The 18,127-nt window shown below is 43.0% G+C and overlaps 2 protein-coding genes across 2 annotated transcripts; both read left to right on the top strand.

Annotated features, from left to right (window-relative positions):
• The first annotated feature begins 6,641 nt into the window (after window positions 1–6,641).
• On the top strand, window positions 6,642–8,588 carry foxe3 (forkhead box E3). Its single transcript, XM_086161923.1, has one exon. The coding sequence runs from the start codon at window positions 6,788–6,790 to the stop codon at window positions 8,051–8,053; it is 1,266 nt and encodes a 421-aa protein (XP_086018049.1). The 5' UTR covers window positions 6,642–6,787; the 3' UTR covers window positions 8,054–8,588.
• A 4,157-nt stretch (window positions 8,589–12,745) lies between these two features.
• foxd2 (forkhead box D2) lies at window positions 12,746–15,161 on the top strand. The gene has a single exon (XM_086161723.1). The coding sequence runs from the start codon at window positions 12,883–12,885 to the stop codon at window positions 13,981–13,983; it is 1,101 nt and encodes a 366-aa protein (XP_086017849.1). The 5' UTR covers window positions 12,746–12,882; the 3' UTR covers window positions 13,984–15,161.
• The last annotated feature ends 2,966 nt before the right edge of the window (window positions 15,162–18,127 follow it).

Raw genomic sequence — 18,127 nt, 5'->3', positions numbered from 1 at the left:
TCGAGAAATTAAATAGACTTGTATGGATGGCTAGTAAAGCAATGTAGAAAACTTTAATGCTATCTGAATTGCTACAGTTGAAATAGAATATGTTTATCGATACATATTTAATAGTTTGCTAATATTATATTTTAAAGTGCTAGATGTCCTTATGGAAGCTTTTACAACTAGATTTATTTGACAAATCATGATTTCTTTTTAGGTGGCTCTTCATTACTGTTTGTAAATGATTTAAATGTCACACGTACTTCACATGTGTTAATAATTTCTCTTCAGTTAACATGCTTAACTTGCCCTCTGATAGTCATATTGATTTTGATTTTTAAGTGTGATATAATGGGCTTTTATATTACACCATATTGCTAAATAGAATGTAGACTTTTAGAGTAAAAAGGATAAAATAAAAACTATTATTGATCCAGTTACCACTAGATGGGTGTAAACGTCTGTGTTCACTGTCAGCCGAAAAACTCTTGTCTCTAAGTTGAACCTTGATTACATTTTCTTCTCAAGAAATTCATGAACTTTTCCCCTCCAATTATGTAACACATTCAAAAACTTCTGTTTTTATACTGTATAAACACAATTTGTTGTTAAGCATTGCACCTGACTGTCACTTAAAGAAGTCCAAAATAACTTGTCTCCTCTATAACATTGTGTTCTAAGATTTTTAAATTTAGATTATTCAATACTGTATGCAGCCAACAGTCTCCACATCCTCACTATTTGTATTTATTTACTACAACACAACGCTGTTTGAGATGCCAAAATATTTGTGCCATGCAGCCTATATGTGATATTTAATAGAGCATGCTTTTTCTTAATATAATTTGGAGTGTGTGATGCATTGAGAAGACGACAGGAGGCAGAGCTCGGGGTAGCAGAGGTAAAAATGTTGAGGTTTTCTTTGGGAGTGACAAGAATGGATAGGATCAGGAATGAGTTTGTCAGAAGGATAGCAGATGTTAGATGTTTTGGAGATAAAGTCAGATAAGCTAGACTGAGATGGTTTGGACATGTATAGAGGAGGGAAAGCCAATTTCATGGTATACGCATGCTGGGGTTGGAACTGCCACGCAAAATCTGGAAGAAGACTGCAGAGGAGATTTGGGGATGTAGTTAAAGAGGACATGTTCCTAGTAGGTGTGAGAGATGTGTGCAGTGGAGTGGATCAAATGGAGAAAGGTGATTCACTCTGGTCAACCCTAAAAGGAGCAGCCAAAAGGGAAAGAAGAAAGAAAAGGGGATGTATATTTCTCTTAGGCAGGTCAAATGCCAAATAAAGGTTAAAATCACTTTAGTGTATACTGTGTGAATCCAGTCCATTTGATGGGCACTTTGGAAAAGCAACAAGCAAGATCATGTTTTCCGTGTGTTTTTTCATGCATGTTACATAACAAATCTGCATCTTCATCCCCTGTGTGTGAATATGTACTTACCAAGATCTCCTGTCTATAGGTATACTAGATATTTGTGCACACAAGCCTTAAAAACAAAGAGTGTGCTGATCTCAGCAGTCTGAACTGGATTCAGACTCCAGTTAAGACAACAGCAAGACAGCGGGTGTGGAACTGGGTGGTAAACAATGGAGAGACAGGTATGGAGGGGAAAGTACTGATAAGTAACAGTGGGCATCCAAATTGTTAGAAATGTAAAGAGGTAGATTGTTGTAATATTGTCTCTCTATTAAAATAATCTTATTTGTGACAAATATTTAGAGCCCATTTGGGGATGACATACAGTGGATTGGGTTTGACTTTTTTTGTGTAGAATGTGTGTGGTATGTCAATGATTTCTCAGAGTGTAAAGTAGCCCCCCACCCCTTCTCTACCTTTGCTCCCCTGCTCCCGTTCACCCCCACTCAGAGGGTAATAAAGCCTTGAGAGCTGGCTACTGTGTGTCTGCATGCAGGCCGGTCATCTCTCACCACCAGGCAATGCAATAACCAAAAGGGGCTTTGAGATGGACAACATGTTCTTCTGATCAAGGTGATATTAGAAATATCACTTGAATGAAGTAATATTACTCTTGTCAGAATAATATCAAATTTAGTCACTAAGGGAGTTTCATTTCTTCTTCCCTCTAAAGTTAAAAGATTAGGAGCATGAGGGGTTGCAGTAAAAGAGTGAGAAGTGCATGTTGAATGACAGCAGTATCAGGAGATGAAGAGTCACTGTATAAAAGGCCTTGTCTGTTTTCAAGCCCAACACCTTTACCTTGCTCTCGGCTCCGAAACTCTGACGTCTTCAGAAGGATTCATCTATGTCATTGTGACCTCACTGATACTCTGCTTTTCTTCTCAAGGCGATTAAGATGCAAGATAATGATGCAATATGAATATTTGCGAAAACATAAAGAGTAGAAAGTTTTCCTCAGTTCTCCTAACACGTGTGTTATCCATAGTTTATTTATCCACTCATGCAGCCCCCCTCTCCCTATTCCCTTTTCGGTAAAACTGTTACTCATCGTAGCCCAGTCTGCCAGTCTGGTCCACATAGCCTTCCAGGAATGCCTCAAATACACAGTGCCTTATACAGTAAAAACCAATGAGCAGCACTACTTCCATCTCTTGAATCACTTACTGAACTATATCACTTATCCGGCATTCATAATAGTGAATTACTGTCCTGGTTTACTGATTGAGGTTTTCTTGATATATCTATTAAAGATATTTTCATGCAAAGAGTGTGCTTTCTCTGAAACATAGAAGATCAAATTTACTTCCTATACTGCACCAGGAATGCATTTTTGTTGTCAGGCCACGTCAGTCCTCCGGAGCAGACGGAGTTTGCTCTTTCTATGGAGGACGAGAAATGAGACCTGGAAGCTACAGGACAACCATGTATTAAGTCATTAAGCCTCCTTCAGTTGTCTCAGTGTTTAAACAGTGGGGTATTAGCACATTGTTGACTTCTTACATTTGCACTATATGGGAGGCTCTCATGGTCTAATCCTCACACTTTGAGTGTAATCACCCAGGTTATATGCAAGTGCAAATATGAGCTTAGAAATAAGCACCAGTGTAATAAGAAATACCACTGAACCTTAAACATGGAGAAAAATTGGGTTTATTAAAGCCCCTGAAAAAACCCTTAAAGTAGAAATATTACTTTTACTTTACATATTGTGTCTTTGTCATCAAAATATTTATTTAAAATAACCTCATACTTTAGAAGATACATTTCTCATCATTAAAAATCTGTACAACCTCAGGAATATCTATAGATACTCCATCAAATGGCCTGGAGCATTTTTTTTCATTTCATGTACATGGCGCTCATCTCTAAATACTGGCATGTGAAGGGCTAATCTTTGCTGGCCGTGACCTCAGTTTGATGTTCACTCATGTGGATTGTTGCTGTGTTTACCTGGCAGATTCAAACAGGGAGGCTTCTCAAGCTGTCCACAGTGCAATTTACTACAGAAAGAACCTTTTGAAACACAATTACAAACCACGACAGCAGTCAAGAAGTTTCAGAGAATTTTTTTATGCAACTTTTAAACTAGTATCAGATTTGTTTTATGTATGTCTGTGGGATACTCTCTTTTTCAGAAAACTGAAGAGATGAAATACGGCTGTGAATGTATGTTTTAAAATTACAAATGAGAGATGACCATCATAAGCAAGCATGACTGTGTGTGTGTGTGTGTGTGTGTGTGTGTGTGTGTGTGTGTGTTGTGTGTGTGTGTGTGTGTGTGTGTGTGTGTGTGTGAGAACCATGTACATCGCTTTAGCAGGGCAGTGTAGCGTGTAGTGCAGGAGTGAGCAGAGGCGGCCCATGCGAGCACAACCCCAGTACCCTGGTAATCCCTGCATTTCAGGAGCCCTGGCCCGTACTTGATGAGCTTGAGCAAGAAAAAGGTTGCACTCTCTCGTGTGTTTCTCTCTCTCTCTGTCTCCCTCTCTTTCTCTTTCTGTCGCTCACTCTTTTATTCCCCCTCTTTTTCTCATGCTCCCCTCCTCTCCATCCCCTGGAGCCACTTTGCGAATGAATGAATTCCAAGTGTTTACTCAGCAACTCTGTCTGCCTCTCTCATCCCCTGTATCTCTCAGGTTATCATCAAAAGGAGAACCTGCAGAATCACCGCTTACATAAATCACTTGTGAAATTAGACAATGGAGAAAGGTTATTGATGAGTTATGTTGTGGTTGTTCCCGATATTTACTTAAATTAATTTTCATGAAGCAAAAAAGTCAAGATCGAAGAAATCTGTCATTGCAACAAAAAACAGTAGAAACAAAAACCTCCTCACCTTCTCTTTTTCACTTGGAAATAACAAAACAAGTTCAAAATCAAAACTGAACTAAAACTGAAAATAAATAACATATCTAAAACAAAAAAAAAACAAAACATTTTTTTAAAGGATTTCAGAGCCATTTAATTACATTCTAGATTAATTTAACATTAATTCAATTAATGTGCACAGTCATGGAATATTTAAGAAATATTCACATTTTATAAATAATAGGTGACAACTATCCAAGAGTTTTAACATAAAAACCGTGTAGTGCAACCAAATAATCACGGTGGTTAAAGACAGAAACTAACACCTGCAATTTTTTTATAACACTTCCTGTAATCAACTTGAAGTGTAAAAGGAGCAGTGTCAGCTCTTCCACCGGCCTGAATCCTTCATGTCAACCTCAACTGCAGCTATTTGTGCACAGTATAAGGCTCCCATTTGAATGACTCCTTTATTTTGTTGCCTTTTTATTTGAATTATGGGTAATTAACCACAAGGTAATGTGTCACACAATCTCTTTCAGTGCAATTCAAAATTCCTAGTTGCCACATTGTTTACAGTTTTACTACACAAATTGAAGCTATCATTGTCAAGTAGTATACAGATACTATGTTATTATAATTGATTAGCATCAGTCAGTTACATCTTTGTAACACGGGGACAAAGTTTGGGTCCAAAGTTTGCATTGCACAAAGACGAGTACAGTGTTTAGCCTGCGTGTGACACTGACTGTCATAAAATGACACCACAGAAGAGGATGAGTGTAAAGGGAACTGTAGAGGTGCAGAGAGGTGTAGGGAGGCTCTGATGGGGTTGTTGCGAGGGGATTAGCAAGAGGCCGCAGGCCCCGAGGCAGAGGGCCCGTTTCCTGGCCTGAGCCCCTGTTTGTCCTGCCTGACCTGGCAGCTCTGGGGCAGATCCTGCTTGGATACAGTCCCGCTCCCACGCCTGTCTGAAGCTGTTAGCCACTGACTGTGAGTAGCTAGCTGGGCTTAGGTTTGTCTGAGCAGAGACTGAGCTGGAAGGGGTCCAGTCATCTGTGGGGGAAAGCCTGTTTTCTGACGGCAGACTGACGGGAAACTGACATCTTGTATAACTCTTGTAGAGGTAGATAGATAGATAGATAGATAGATAGATAGATAGATAGATAGATAGATAGATAGATAGATAGATAGATAGATAGATAGATAGATAGATAGATAGATAGATAGATAGATAGATAGATAGATAGATAGATAGATAGATAGATAGATAGATAGATAGATAGATAGATAGATAGATAGATAGATAGATAGATAGATAGATAGATAGATAGAGTAATATAATTCTATTTGCATAGTGAAAGTAGGATGTTTTGCAAAAGGTAAATGATAATGTTACTGATATCTTGATGTTCATCACACTTGCTCTACATTGTATCTATCAATACAGTTTCATGAAGAGAAACAAAGTCATGTTATTCCTCAAATGGTGTTTTCATTTTACGTTGGTATGTTGGTATTTATTATGGTATTTCATTCTATGTTTTCCCATATGAAGATGTGATATAATTATCACAGATCCAGATCCGTAATATTAGTAATAGCGTGCATCGCCTCTCCTAATAGTTACAGCAGCAGGTCAACCCTCTATGCGTGTAACACTTTGTAGTTTTTCTGTCATTTTCCAATTAATCAATTTGAACCGCTGTTTTGTTGAGTGAGTGTTGTGCACATACCAATTGTGCGAAGAACTGTGTTTTCACTTCGAAATCCAAAAAGATAACAACTCTTCTCACTGGCCAAGGGCCTGTTTGATTATCACTCTCCAAAAATGAAAATGAAATGCAGCGATATTTACTTTTCTTCCCCAAAAGCTTTCATAGCTGAATTGCTTGTTTTCAGTGGCTTGTTATTATTTTTCAATTGGTGGATTGGCTGTTGGGTTTGGAGTAGAACAGAGGAGCTCTGTGAGTGTTGTTTCTGCCCTGGGTATACACACAGCTGGAAGGGGAACCCCCCGGAGAACAGCAGAGTAATACAAGGGTCATTAGTAAATCTGTGTGTGTGTGTGTGTGTGTGTGTGTGTGTGTGTGTATTTGCGGGAGCTTGCGTCACAGAATTTACGGGAGCCCAGCTTGTGTTTAAAATATTTGAAATTCAGGATAATTAAAAGGCATGTTTATTGAATTTGATTGACGCGTTGTCTTCATGGGCACCAGCTCAGAGCCAGCATTATAATTCAATATCAGATATGCATTATGTATCGATATCTTAACTATTGCTGGAATTGGAAATCCTGGACTCTAGTCCAGCTGCCTCCGTCGTCATCGGCAGGCCAGTGGCGTCATTCCCGCCCTGCCTTATAAAACTGTCAACGCCTCTCTCTCTCACCTGGAATGACACAGACCATCCCAAGCACAGGGGCAGGACAGGGGGGCTGATTTTCTATTTTTTTTTTTGTTTTTGGCCGAAACTCGACATCAGAGGGGCGAAAGGCGCATCTCATCCCGCTTCTCTCCCGGCATCAATTCCACGAAAAGAAAGCCATCCCATTTTCTTTTATGAATCTGGCAAATTATTCTTATTTCTCTGGCATGTGCAACATGACCGCGGAGACGCAGCACTCGCCCGCCGAGGCCAGTCCTGTCGTCATGTCTCCCAACGTCAGTCTCGACTCGCCGTTGCCTCCGCCGCCACTGATGCTGCAGGCCCGGTCTAAGGACAACATCCTCATCAAGTCCGAACCGAGGGGTAACAGCCCCAGCACGGAGGACGCAGCCGCTCTGGGGCAGACCGAGGAGCACCTGCCCGCCGGGAGCCGGCGGAGGAAGCGGCCGGTGCAGCGGGGGAAGCCCCCCTACAGCTACATCGCCCTCATCGCCATGGCCATCGCAAACTCCCCCGAGAGGAAGCTCACACTGGGGGGTATTTACAAGTTCATCATGGAGCGCTTTCCTTTCTATAGGGAGAACTCGAAGAAGTGGCAGAACTCCATCCGCCACAATCTGACCCTCAACGACTGCTTTGTCAAGATCCCCCGAGAGCCCGGGAGACCGGGCAAAGGCAACTACTGGACCCTGGACCCCGCGGCAGAGGACATGTTCGACAACGGCAGCTTTCTGAGGAGGCGGAAACGGTTCAAGCGCACGGATGTGAGCACCTACCCCGGGTACATGCAGAGCTCCAGCGCGTTCACTCCCACCCCGATGGGGAGGCCCTCGTACCCCAACACCCTGTACGCAGGGATCGGAACCGGTTACGGGTCGCAGCTGACGGGCGCGTCCCCGCACCCGGCCATGCTGCATCACTACCAGACGTCTGCCGGGGTCGGCCAAGGACAGCCGCGAATGTTCAGCATCGACAACATCATCAGCCAGCAGACGGTGGTGCAGGGCACCGCGGGGGGCGATCTCAACCCGCAAACTCTCGGCCTGGGTGGAGGTGACCTCGGCACCATGACCTCCAGTTGCTCGGTCGCCGGTTCCGACCCGTCGGCGTGCTTCCAGAGCCAGACTATCAACCCGTCGGCGAACATGCTGGGCAGAAACAGCGGGAACATCTCCTCCAACCTCACCGCCGGGTATCCTTACTCATCCTCCTCCTCGGCGTCGCCGCCGAATCTCCCCAACATGAGCCAGTCGGGGTTTTCCCCCGGGAGCTCTCAGGTGTACTGCTCCGGGAACCGGCTCTCCCTGCCGGCACTGCGCCCGGCCTCCTGCGCCGAGCACACGGAGCAGCTTCTGGGCCTCTCCGGCCCCATGAACACCTACAACAACTCCTACATGAGACAGGCCAACTTCGCATCGGGCTTAGAGCGATACATGTGACACGAATTGAAAACAATCTAATTCTTTTTAAACTTTTTATTTTTAATAAAAACGAGATAGAAAGATATAAAAAGGAAGGACAGCTGGAATTAAGACGCAGCCCCTCCGTTTTTAGAAAAGACTGGGATTTGTATTAAATCAGTAAACGACGCCCTGAAAAGTCACTCTTAACACATGACTGTAAAATATATATATATATATATATAAGTATTTTGTGATCATGTGAAACTAAACGAACATGCCTGAAGTTTACACATTCCTGGTTTAAAGGTGTAAAGCCATTTAGACACATTCCATTACTCTTTATCTCAGAGAGATCCGTGTATTTCGTTCATGTCCTTCCTGTTTTAACGTTGACGTGTGTTTTTGTTTTTTTTTCTCCAAGTATTTTCATTTTTGGTGTAAATATGTTTCTGCTGTAAAATATCAAGTTATCATTGCTGATGCGTTGAAATGCTGAAATCAACTAAAAATAAATGCCTTTTTGTAATGACAAATTGTTATAAATGTTTTATGACTGTTGACATCTCACAGAGACCGTGTTCCGCTTCGTTGGGCCAACTAGACATTTTCTATTTTTACGTTTTGTACTTTCATCTGGCTTCTGTTTAACTCCATTCATTTCCCCTCCAGAAGCAGTTTTCAGACAGAATACAGACGTAAGAGACAGTGAAACAAATTCTTCCATTACAAGTGGGCGTTTTATTGCAAATACATTTGAAAATGAAACACACTAGACTTTTATTGGATTAAAAACAGCTCTATAAATAACTTCGAAGTAAAGTGAAAACCGCCTTTGTTTTTTCCGAAATCCAGCAGGCCACACGTTTTCCCGGGACAATGAATGAATTAATAGATGCGTAAATATATTACTATTAATACTAGAAATAACAGCATCATTTTTTATTCAAGATAAATATCAGATACATTAGCTAATGATGCTTGAAGAAGTTGTTTTCTTTAGAAGTTTCAGTACAACTTATAACTGGTTATCTACTCGAGGCTTTACCTTTTATTTAGAAATGATCTCCTAGAAGTCACCTCGTTTTATCCATAAAACGCCATGTTTTCTATTTTCATTACTGTCTGCCTTTAAAACATGTCGTCACTTGCATTCAAGTGCAAGTCCCCCCCCCCCAATAATGTGTTGTTTTATTTAATTCATATTTTTTAACTAAACACCATGTGACACCAACATCACAAGAATGGTTGAAAAGCCTTGGCCACTATTTCACAAAAAGCTGCTCACTTAAAATCTATTCTGACTGGTGATTAGCTTATTTATTTATTTATTTTTTCAAATAAAAATACTATAATACAAGCAGAATACAAGCAGCTGGTATAGATTATTATACAATAGGTAAACAAACAATTGTATTGCAGTTTGTGGTTACTGGATGTATTGTTTGTTGTTTGTTGTTGTTTGTTTGTTTCCTTTCTTTTACAACCCTGCAGTGAATAAATAATTAACCGATTACAAGTGGAAGTGCAACTTTGTAACGTAAAGATACAGAAATATTACTTAATAATGAAAACAGAGGGGGTGAGTTAGTCAGTCCGAGCTAAACGGATCCTCCAAATAAAAGACCAGATTCGGGAAATCAGAGTATCAAATATTTTGAGCACAAACTGTTCAGAAGATGCAAGCAAAGTCACAAATTCTGAGTGATGCAATCTAAGTGTGCATCTATTGCTCTCCGCATAAAGACTACCGTAAAGAATGACAATGAGTTAAATCTGAATTTATCTTACTAGTTTTCAAATCTTTTCATTTAATAGAATCTCAGCTCCCGAGTGGACGTCTTTCTGTTGCCAGTTTTTGCAAACTTTTCAGCCTGATACCACTTCAAGGATGTGGATTCAGCGCCGGACCAGGATCCAGTCATAGGACCAAGCTTTTTGCCACTAGATGGAAGCAAAGAGACATTTTCAATTTTTTACACGCATTGTCATTGGGTTTAACTATATACATTATTTCGACAAAGGTCAGCAGTGAAATAAAAACCTAAATAAAAATATAAAAGAAAAGTGGAGCTGACTGCTTTTTTAAATTCCACAATGCTGTGGTTGCCTTACATGGATACGTATGGGGGGGGGGGGGGGAGTACATGGATGACTATTTGGTGTTATTTGATTTCTCGGTCATTTCTTGATGCAACAAGGATTTGTTGGTAGGATTGAGTCGACTATGGTAGGATGGAGATGACTATTTGGTGTTATTTGATTTCTCGGTCATTTCTTGTTGCAACAAGGATTTGTTGGTAGGATGGAGTCTGCTCCCTGGTGTAATCGTTATCTATTAGGAATAGATTGCACTGTTTTGCATCAAATATGTAAAACTTAATTTGTAAAAAAAAAAATTAACCAAGGCCAAGTGTTTGTGTTGAACTGAGATGGTCAGCATTACAACTGCCAAATATAAAACGTGATAATGAAATGTTAATCCATTAGGACAGTAGAAAAAACAGGGGCATCCATTTTTACTGATGTACTTTAAAATAATCTACATCTTCCCAGGGAAGATTGGGCTCAGAGGACTTGAAAATGTGGATGATGGAGAAAAACAGTGTGTTATCCAGTTATATACTGCAGGTAATTTTCCTGCCACATGACCACATATGTCAGAATGTGATATACAGAAACAAATATACAGGTTACAATTTTCATTAACTCTGTCCTACGTTTTCTTTTTTTAATCCACAACATGCATTGTGATGCATAATACTCTGTCTCACGCATACTTCATATATGACAATCTGTATTTTTAGTCTAAATATTGGAAGTGGCCGTTTTTCGTGAATTCAGGCGTTTCTGGATAGTCGATTCAGTGTAAACATCATTTTAGTTTTTTAATACGACAGCGACAAAAAGAAGGTCGACGTGTTCTTTGTGCTGCTATTCAGGCAGCAGGAGGCGCTACAGCACAGGGAACGGACAAATATGAGCGATTCCTCTCTCCGAGGTAGGTGAACGAAACTGACGGAAACGTTAAAAAACTCGGTAAACGCCAAATATCACGCTACTTGTGGGCAACCGGGTGAGCTGTCAAAGTTGATTAATAATCAAGTAATTATGTCGATGATGTGCAGCAACGCGATGTGAATTGTGACCAATTCAACGCGCACACACATTAAGAAATTAATCAACATAATCTCATATTGAATTGATTTAATTGAGATGCTCAAGCATTGAAGAAAAATGCGGTAAATGAATCAAAAGAAACGCGACTAAATCATTTGTCCTGGAAGTCAAACGGTATCAATTTCCTTTGTAAATAAAATAAAAATAATGAATCAGGATCGCTTAAGATGCCCTGGAACCTCTGAGTCCCTCCTCAAGGACAGGAAGAGTTCTTCAAGACCGAGCAGTGGAGCAGGTGTAATGTGTGTGTGTGTGTGTGTGTGTGTGTGTGTGTGTGTGTGTGTGTGTGTGTGTGTGTGTGTGTGTGTGTGGGTGGGTGGGTGAGGGGGGGTAGTAAACTTGAAACCGGAAGGTAAGGGAAAGTCCAAAGGTATGGATGTCATAACACATCATCCGATGAGCAGATGAGGGGCAGAAATAAAAGGAAAATAAAAATATATAGATAAATTAAAACAAAGGGAACGCAACAAAGACTCAAAACACAAACAATTTCCTGTTTCATCTACAGGCCTTTTACTCGTGACGTGGACTCGAAACAGCATTCCTGTTTCTTTTCAAACGAATAAAAACTCCAACTTTCTGTACGAGAGAAATAAGGAAAACCTGCTCACCGCAATACGCACAATATTTCAATTTGATATTAAAAATGTTGGAACTATATAAAAAAAAAAAACACATTTTCAATTTCTACACACCCTGATAATTGATTGCGTTTTAAAATTAACTGCAGCTCAATCTTTATTTAAATGTTGAATTTTAACCGGGTTTAAGAACAAAAAGGCATTGTAAAGACCACAAACTATTCACAGTAATCCCACAGCACGTACTGCTACTACTGGAAATAATACTTACCCCGTGTCCAGTGACTGATCGGTTCGTAAAGTACATCATAACATTATAATATCATTATAATACGACGAATCCCACGCTTGTGTGTATAGTTGTTTACGGTCATTCACTCCTTTGAAAGAAAGACGGAAAAAGAAAAGTTTCTCCGCATTACAAGAAGAGAGATGAAAAGGTTTAAAATGTTTTCTTCGTGGTTTCTCTCCAGGTGAGTCAACAGAAGCCGACGGAATTATTATTTCTAATAGCTTTCTAATCGTCCAGTTCCTGGTAACTGTGACTCAAAGATCACGTGACCAGCGAGCGCCTATAAATTCCTTATGAGCGCAAAGGAGGAGAGTTTGACAGTCTGTCTGGATTCGAACCCGAACATTGCGCGCAAAAAAACGGGGGAGACGCTTCGGACATCCCATAAGCGGACCGTTTCCGACGAATACCAACATCGGGGGGGGATATCCGGAGGACTTCCACGCGTCGAGCAGGACGAGCCGATGGTGTCTTATCTGCGGTGAAAGCTGAAGTTCTCCCGTCTTGCGTGGAACGCGGCGCCCACGCCTGAGCAGATCCGGACGAACGGGAGTCTCCGAAGGTCGCAGAGTTACTTTTCTCTTCTTTTTTTCCCTCCCATACACATCTAACCATGTGTCTTTTCCGTCGTCCGAGACAAAGCTGCAGCAACCGAAGTGCGGTGCGGTCGTAGTGGGGGGTGTAGGGGTGGAGGTGGTGGTGGTGGTGGTGGCGGAGGAGGAGGAGGAGGAGGCAGGGTGTCTGTGCGCTCTCGCTCGTCGAGCCGCGGGAGGAAATCTGGGAGAGGAGGGGGACGAGACCTCGCGTCCTCAAGGATGACTTTAGGGACGGATATGTCCGACAGCTCTGCCTTGTCCGAGGATGTGGACATCGACGTGGTCGGCGGCGATGTGTCGCTAGGGAAGGACGGGAAGTTCCTCCGCGGCGACTTCAGCCTGGACAATGACTCGGACGATAATTACTCACAGAACACGGCCGAGAGGGGGGTCTCCTCCCCGGGGCTCAGTAGCTCCGAGTGCCCTTCGGACCAGATGGGGCCCAACGCGGAGACCGGTACCGTGATCGGGGAGAAACCGAGAAAGAGCGCCCTGGTGAAGCCCCCTTACTCCTACATCGCCCTGATCACCATGGCCATCCTCCAGAGCCCCAAGAAGCGCCTGACTCTCAGCGAGATCTGCGAGTTTATCAGCAACCGGTTCCCTTATTACCGCGAGAAATTCCCCGCTTGGCAGAACTCCATTCGCCACAATCTCTCCCTCAACGACTGCTTCGTGAAAATCCCACGGGAGCCCGGGAATCCCGGCAAGGGTAACTACTGGACCCTGGACCCGGATTCAGCGGACATGTTCGACAACGGGAGCTTCTTGCGCAGGAGGAAGCGTTTCAAGAGGAACCAAAGCAACGAGATCCTCAGGGACTCCGGCGGCTTTCTTCCCGGGTTCGGGTACGGCCCGTACGGATACAGCTACGGGCTCCAGCTGCAGAACTTCCACGCAGCCCACGGCCCGTACCACCCACAACACACCGGCGGATCGTTTCCCTTCTCCGGTGGCCCCTGCACCTTGCCTTCATCCCTCTTCCCCGCGCCGCATCCCCTGCCATCAGTTTTAGGGGCCGATTTGAGAAAATCCTTTTACCCCCAACTCAGCCCGTCTCTGCCCCCACTCAAGACGGACTCCGGCACCCCCACCCGGCCCTCCTTCTCCATTGACAATATCATCGGCGCGGCCAACTCGTCCGCGTCCACCTATAGCGGGCAGCCGGGCGGCCAGGCGCAGATCCTGGCGATGCTGACACCGGCGCTGGCCTCCGCCTCCACCCAGCTGAGCATCTCCCAGGACGGCGTCTTACATCCGGCACCGCAGAGTCAGACTTTTTCCAGCAAAAACCTTAACATGAACGCTTGTCCTTTCTAAAAAAAAAATAATAACAAAAAACAACAACAACAAAAAAAAAAACAACAAACAAACGAAAAAAATGAGAGGAAAAAAAGACAACATCATCATCGGCAGCAGCAGCAAAAGTACTGAAAATATTATTTTTAAAAGCCAGTAGTGGCGTCGTCCTATATGAAGGTAGGCTGAACATTCGTAGTGAAATCTTCTTGGGGCTCTTCTTGTCTCACAGCAGTTGTACCAGGTTTATTTATGGTTTGTAAATATGTGAATAATTCTGAGAGACAACATGAAGAGAAACACTGAGTTTTTTTGTTTGTTTTAGGACTCTGTCCTGAAGATGTGGCGTGTGGCCTTCGAGGTGGGGTACACAAAATAAGAGTATTTTAAAAAGAAATAATAAGTTAAACCTGTCACTCATGGCTACGGGAGGGTGGGGTGATTTGCCCCTCTTTTGAAATAGAATTTGTTTTTTTTGGGGGGGGGGGTATTACTATTCAGTGCGCCATTGTAAAAGTGGCACATGGTTTTGGACGTAGTCTGACAGACACGGTAAACTCAGGATTTTACTTAGAAAGCACACGGAGACAAAGACGTTTTTGCCCCCCTCCTTCACACACACGCACACGCACGCACACACACACACACAAACACACACGCCTGCGCGGATCATTTCTCCACGGTAAATTTATGACTATCATTTTATATCGTAGTTGGGACTTGTCGGCTGTTTTACTATATAAGAAAAAAAAGTGCGCATTACCTCTCGAACTTTTCTTTTTCATTGTTGTTCGTTTTCTATTCCTCGATTTAATCTGTGAAACATACAGTTTGTCATGTGTTGCCAATAGATTAAAAAAAAAACACCTAAATGTTCATAGGTCATTTTTTGTTATAGTGACGAGAATAATAAATGTTTGTGAACTGAAAAAAAAACTAATCTTTTTTTTTTATTGCGTGACAAGTTAAACTAAATTAAACAGTTTCCAGATTTTTGAGTGAGATTTAGAGTCGAATGTTTGGGCCTTGTAAAGTATAAATTTTTGTTTGTTTTGAGTTTAATTAGTTCAACCCCTCGCGCAGGCGCATTGCAGCCCAACCTCTAAATGAATGTGTTCCTTTATAAGAAGGGAGGGTGGGGAGCAGTAAAGAAGACCCTTTGAAGGGTTGACAATCGAATCGGTTTTAAATATTCCAAAAGAGACTCGGTGCACGTAACGGCCACGAATATCACGCAACAGTGGGCAAGTACCCCCTCCATCCACACCCCCACCCAGCCCCCTTTTTTTTCCACCACCATCACCACCACCTTGTGTGTCTATCGCGCGTTTGTAAAGACCCATTTTCTTGTAAGTTACAAAGGCCTTCAATAAACGGGGACGTTAGTAGAACTTGTCGGTGTGTAATTGAAAGTGAACAATACACCCACGGTCTTTTGGGTGGAGGTGATGAGGTGGTGGGGGGGCTTTCGTTGCTAATTTGTAGCAGCATTTTTCATCAGGGTCCCTAATCCGGCCATAATGCGGCTCGTTGGCCGTTTGTTGATGTTGTCAGCGCGGACCCCCCGGTGCCCGCGGGGGCTGAATGCGCACGCAGCGTGCGGTCCCCCTGCGGAGGCAGCCGCACGCATTGGGAGCCTGAAAAGCAATCTTCTCAAAAGGCCCTCGGTTTGCGCCGCTTTCATGTCGCCTGTGTTGTTTTCCCGGGATCCGGATAGAAAGAAGCAGCGGGACTCGTCCAGCAACAGAGAACAGGCCTATTGGTCTTTTTTTTTAAGAGTTGTCGGAGCACATGTTTCCAGACAGAGGGGGGAAACGGAGGGGGGGAGCAGGGGGTGTAACGACTCCTTTATTTACCAGATCTGTGTGCAAATGGTTAAATTAGTTTGCGGGTGTTTTGACAGATGACTATTAAGAATGAAGGGTGGGAGGGCTGACTCTTCTGTTTCCCTCTCAGCGCCGCTCACTGAGAGGCTCTGAAACACACTCCCTCTCCTCTTCTCCGCTCCTCTTTACACCCCAATTTTGGTTAATATATGGCGAACATCGGCGAAAAAGCTTGTTTTTAGCGTTTTCGATTGTCTTTTGAAGCGAGGCGGGGAAGTTCATCGATGTCATTCATGTGACATTTTCACGGTAAATGAAGCGGTGTGAGGCCGGAGAAGTTTTCCGTCGCGCCGCCGCGTCATTTACGCGTTACGCGTCAGTCCAGTTAAAACAACAAAAAAAAAACAAAACAAAAAAAAACATCCACTCCACGCGCTCCTAGCGACGCCGGGAACGAAAAGCGAGCCAGTAAATACCAGAAGCAAGGCGTTGGGTGCACGCAGCCGTTTTAGAAGAGTGGTCGATTTGAGAGCGCACTGAGTTTTTATGGATCTTCATCGTTCTCTTCAGATTACAGACTTTAGCCCAGAATAGACCCGCCGCTTCTGCTCATCCTCAAACCGCTGCAAACCCTGCTCGCAGTTTACATCCGGGCGGGCGCATCTTCCGTGCGCCCTTTAATTTTTCCCCCCTTCTTCTTCTTCTTCTTCTTCTTCTTCTTCTTCTTCTTCTTCTTCTTCTTCTTCTTCTTCTTCTTCTTCTTCCTTCCCTGTGCATCTTCTCCCTGGTTTACTGACTCGGTGCCACAGCGAGACCACCCACGCGTGGAGCGACTCTGTATTTAGGCACCGCGACATCCGTCATTTTTTTTTCGTGACGTTTCCTCAAACGACACAAGTGTGTGTGTGTGCGTGTGTGTGTGTGACTGAGTGAAGTGACAGCCAAACAACTCACCCGTCACCAGTTCGAAATCTCTAACCGCTTCCATATGCGCCGCCTGGCCTTAAACACACTTATATATTCAAACTGATGGATTATTTACATTTGAGATATTCCCCTCAATATTTGGGGATCCCGCGAGATGATAGAGCTCCCCTCTCTTATTCATATTCCATCAAATAAAACGCGCGACATAAGGGGGGTGGGGGGTCGGTCAGGGGATTAAATGAAATCGTTTAGCCTTAATCGGCCTTGTCAATATTGTCAGACCCCTGATCGATAGCTCTTAATTTGATCAGAAGGATACGAGGACAGAGGGCGTGTCGCGGGTCACCTTGCGTGATGTGGGGGGGGAATAATGGCGTCAGAGTTCGGCGCGAAACAAACACAACTATTGCATTAATCAACACGTAAAATGTAATATAAAATATAATATAATGTAATGTACTATTAAATAATATAATATAATATAATATAATATAATATAATATAATATAATATAATATAATATAATATAAAAGTGAATAATAATCTAAAATATGTCAACAAATTCGACAATACTTCAATGGTAAAATTATATTTTGTCTCTCGTGTGATTACCCAAATTTTCCTAAAAAAGGAAATGGATCCTTCTTCGCTGAAATGAAATCAAATGAATCCTTAGATCATTATGTAATAGCGGGATACTGCATTAATATCAGTAATGTATGACTTTGATTTGTATGGATTTGTGTTTGTTTGTATGTATGCATGCTTTAGCAATTTTTAAAATTTCATCATCACCTTTCAAATTTAATCTCAACTGAGATGAATCTGGATGCAAAGACAGGAAAAGACTGGCTTCAGTTTGTAGGACCCTCCCACCCCCCCTCACAGCACAACGCACTCACATACACACACACACACACACACACACACACACACACACACACACACACACACTAAGAGGCTGTGTGGTCCTCGGGCTCACTCCTCATAAACAGCCAATTTTGGAGCTCAAAAGTCTACCCTTTTCTCGAGCTTGATTTGAATAGATGATGAAAAATGTATTAACATTTATTTATCTGTTCACTGTCTCTGGCCCGATGGGAGTGTGTTTGTGTGTGCGTCCGACGGGCTCGTACGGTCGCATGGAGGGATGTTGGCCCGGTTTGGTTCGCAGGCTCCCGGATCCGAAGCAGAGGCGAGCGGAGGCCCGGGCTGCACTGCCGCTATAAATCACAGCCTCCCCTCGCTGCTCCCGTTAACCCCCCACCTACATCAACACCCACACCAACCACAACCACCTCCGTGTTTTTGCAACAGACGGAGGAATCCCGCGCTTAATTAATTTAGAATGTGTAAATAAAGCGAGGACAGTGAACTCCCCATCATCTCCGAAAACACAATATTAACTTTGG

Source organism: Fistularia commersonii, chromosome 16, assembly GCF_037954325.1.
Source record: "Fistularia commersonii isolate RoL2024-O1a breed Wild chromosome 16, RoL_Fcom_v1.0, whole genome shotgun sequence".
Lineage (NCBI taxonomy): Eukaryota > Metazoa > Chordata > Actinopteri > Syngnathiformes > Fistulariidae > Fistularia > Fistularia commersonii.
Note: the sequence above shows the minus strand (reverse complement) of the source record. Positions and strands in the feature narration are given on the sequence as shown.

Excerpts from the sequence above, each read along its gene's own strand:
- foxd2 (XM_086161723.1), top strand. The coding sequence starts at position 12,883 with ATGACTTTAGGGACGGATATGTCCGACAGCTCTGCCTTGTCCGAGGAT.
- foxe3 (XM_086161923.1), top strand. The coding sequence starts at position 6,788 with ATGAATCTGGCAAATTATTCTTATTTCTCTGGCATGTGCAACATGACC.